The sequence below is a fragment of the Bipolaris sorokiniana genome (genome assembly GCF_000338995.1).
Source record: "Bipolaris sorokiniana ND90Pr unplaced genomic scaffold COCSAscaffold_77, whole genome shotgun sequence".
In the NCBI taxonomy this organism is placed as follows: domain Eukaryota; kingdom Fungi; phylum Ascomycota; class Dothideomycetes; order Pleosporales; family Pleosporaceae; genus Bipolaris; species Bipolaris sorokiniana.
The window spans coordinates 1-3,097 of NW_006911971.1; the positions used below are offsets into that span (position 1 = coordinate 1).

The 3,097-nt window shown below is 50.8% G+C and overlaps 2 protein-coding genes across 2 annotated transcripts; one reads left to right on the forward strand and one right to left on the reverse strand.

Annotated features, from left to right (window-relative positions):
• Positions 1 to 1,456: 1,456 nt before the first annotated feature.
• Positions 1,457 to 1,784, forward strand: COCSADRAFT_42099 (uncharacterized protein; the record flags this gene model as incomplete). Its single annotated transcript, XM_007707988.1, has 1 exon — positions 1,457 to 1,784. A coding segment is annotated over exon 1 (229 nt), but the record flags the coding sequence as incomplete, so codon positions are not given.
• A 534-nt stretch (positions 1,785 to 2,318) lies between these two features.
• On the reverse strand, positions 2,319 to 2,774 carry COCSADRAFT_53926 (uncharacterized protein; the record flags this gene model as incomplete). Its single annotated transcript, XM_007707989.1, has 2 exons — positions 2,319 to 2,449; positions 2,492 to 2,774. Coding segments are annotated over 2 exons (414 nt in total), but the record flags the coding sequence as incomplete, so codon positions are not given.
• Between the last annotated feature and the right edge of the window lie 323 nt (positions 2,775 to 3,097).

The window sequence follows — 3,097 nt, forward strand, 5'->3', positions numbered from 1 at the left end:
CGGATTTATCATTTCAACCGAAGGCGTGAAGATGAACCCAAAGAAGATACAGACTGTACAGGAATGGCCAAAACCCAACACAGTCAAGGATGTTCAATCCTTTTTAGGATTTGCGAACTACTATCGAAAGTTCATTAAAGACTACTCGAAGATCACGACACCCCTTACGGAGATAACGAAGAAGGAAATAGGTTTCAAATGGGAACAGGAACATCAGGAGGCTTTTGATCGAATCAAGCAGATATTCCTGGAGGCGCCAGTACTCGAGATGTACAACCCTCAACGACCCACCAGAGTCGAGACCGACGCGTCTGACTACGCACTCGGAGCTGTACTGTCACAGCAGTGCCCAGATGGAAAATGGAGACCAGTGTTCTACCATTCACGGAAGTTCTCAGGAGCAGAACTTAACTACGATGTTCACGATAAGGAACTACTTGGAGTAGTCGATGCCTTTGAACAATGGGAGGTGTACCTGTTAGGACTCCCCGACACGATCGAGGTTTTTACCGATCACCAGAACTTGACGAGTTTCATGACGACCAAGAAACTCAACCGACGACAAGTGCGATGGGCAGAGATGCTAGCCCAGTTCGACTTTAAGATTACGCACCGCGCTGGAACGCTCAACGGAGCCGCAGACGCTTTAAGTAGAAGGTCTGATTTGCGCGAAGAGGGTCATAAGGAACCACATGACGCCTTACTCAGGACGATGCCCGATGGCAGTCTGAAGTACAACCAGCCGGAACTAGCTAAGGTAGCTAAGGTGGCCGAGCAGGTGGAAACGTTACAGCAGGAATGGCAGCAACGAGCAGCCAGCTGGCAGTTTGAGCCCGACGAAGCAGGCTCCGAAGAACTGTTGAACGACGAACGAGAGTACCGAGATATGATTTCGAAGGATCGAACATATGTACCTCCACACATGAGATCGAGTCTCATACAGGAACTGCACGAGTCCCAGGAATACGGACATGCAGGAATCGAAGAAATGGTTAGGCGACTATCGAAGGTGTTTGCGATACCACGTATGCGTACGAAGGTGCAGGAGATCCTAGGCAACTGTTTGGCATGTCACCAGAACAAGCCCAAGAGACATAAGCCCTACGGCCTGTTACAACCCTTACAGCCACCGACTAGACCATGGACAAGCGTAACGATGGACTTCATAGTGAAGCTCCCAAGATCGTTAGAACCAGGATCAGCTCGATTTTGCGACACCATCTTAGTAATCGTGGACCGATTGACTAAAGCAGCAAAGTTTGTGCCTACGGAAGAAACTATTACGGCAGACGAATGCGCGTACGAAGTCACCAAAGCACTAGTATCAGAGCATGGGATACCTGAAGAGTTCATCACCGATCGTGATAAACTGTTTACGTCTAAATACTGGAATACATTCCTGGCAAAGTTAGGTGTCAAAAAGAAGCTTTCGACAAGCTTTCACCCGGAAACAGACGGCCAGACGGAACGAACGAACCAGACATTAGAACAGTACCTACGGATGTACGCCAATAAATTGCAGGACAACTGGGTAGAGTTGCTACCGACAGCGCAATTGGCCTACAACAGCACGAAATCCGCAACGACGAAGCATTCGCCGCACTACGCGAACTACGGATATGAACCGACAGCTCATCGAGATCCGAAAGACATTGAGAGTGTCGCGGTAGGAGCAGACGACAAGGCGAAGCTTATGCGAGATTTGCACGAAGAATTGAGCCAGAACATAGCTCAACAGAACCTCACGACATCCAAAGCAGCGAATAAACAAAGGATTGAGGGACCAACCTTTAAGAAGGGGGACAAAGTTTTCTTGTCACGACAAAACCTGAAAACTAAACGACCATGCAGAAAGTTGGACAACCTCCGAGTAGGACCGTTCGAAGTCCTAGAGGCAATAGGAAAAGTAAACTACAAGTTGAAACTCCCGCAAGGCATGCGAATCCACCCTGTCTTTCACAAGAAACTCCTGGAACCAGCACCTCCAGATGCCGAGCTAGCAACGGACATAGAGCTCGAAGACGACGAGTACGAGGTCGAGGAAATTAAGGACCTGCGGAAAATTGGCAGTCAGTGGAAGTACTTGGTCAAGTGGCAAGGATGGCCCGAAAGCCATAACACTTGGGAACCTGAAGGAAATCTGACGAACTGCAAGTCACTGGTACGTGAATACCACCGGAAGCACCCGGAGAAGCGAGGGGCAACCCCTCAGGGAAAAGGAAGGAATAATCAAAGGAAGGATCGAAGGAGTCAGCCTGTAACCAGCCCAGATCAGCCGATGGTTCGGATAGCGGTGGTTCGACAACAGGAAGGCCCGTACCAGGGGCAGAGTTCCCCTCGGCCTGCTCTTTCGCCCGATCCTGAAGATTCAAGATGGCAAGATCCCGATCAGCAAACTCTTGCTCTCGTGCCTCGGTCTCCAGAAGCTCGCGACGAAGACGAGAAGTTTCTGCAGCCGCACGAGAGGCCTCAGCAGCGGCCAGAGCCTGACGCTCCTCAGCACGCGCAATCTCCAATCGTTTTTTGCGCTTTTCGGCTTGAACCTTATCCCACTCCTCCTCAGACACGAAAAGACTGCACGCAGCAGCAACAGAAATACAGCCAGCACAACGCCCAGTGGCAGTATCCACGAAACAACGAAGGTTCTTCTCTTCACAGCGCTTACAACGAAAGGTCATTTCGTTCCCCTGCTCTTTTACACGGTCAGCACGAGCGCGACGCTCGGAAGTTGAATCCTGGGCACGAACACGGCGAGAAGATTGGACCTTGGGCATGGTTAGGAAGGCTACGAGGCAGAGACGGCTACAACGAGTGGACGGGCTCTGACCTTATATGCAGCCGGCGTCTCAACACGCGGCACGGGGAAACGATATTCCAGGGTATCGGGACGATAGCCCTAAGAGGGGAGGTAATGTTACAAGTAACAAGAAGAATTCTCTCCTTGACAAGTGACGAGATGGCTGAAGGCCTATGGACGTCCACGCCAGAAGGTAATGATCATCGCGGGGCGAGGATCACGTGATTGACATCACGCCAAGACGACCGTCAGACGCTAGTATGTGATGGCAGCAATCCTTTGATGGCAGCCATCAGGACA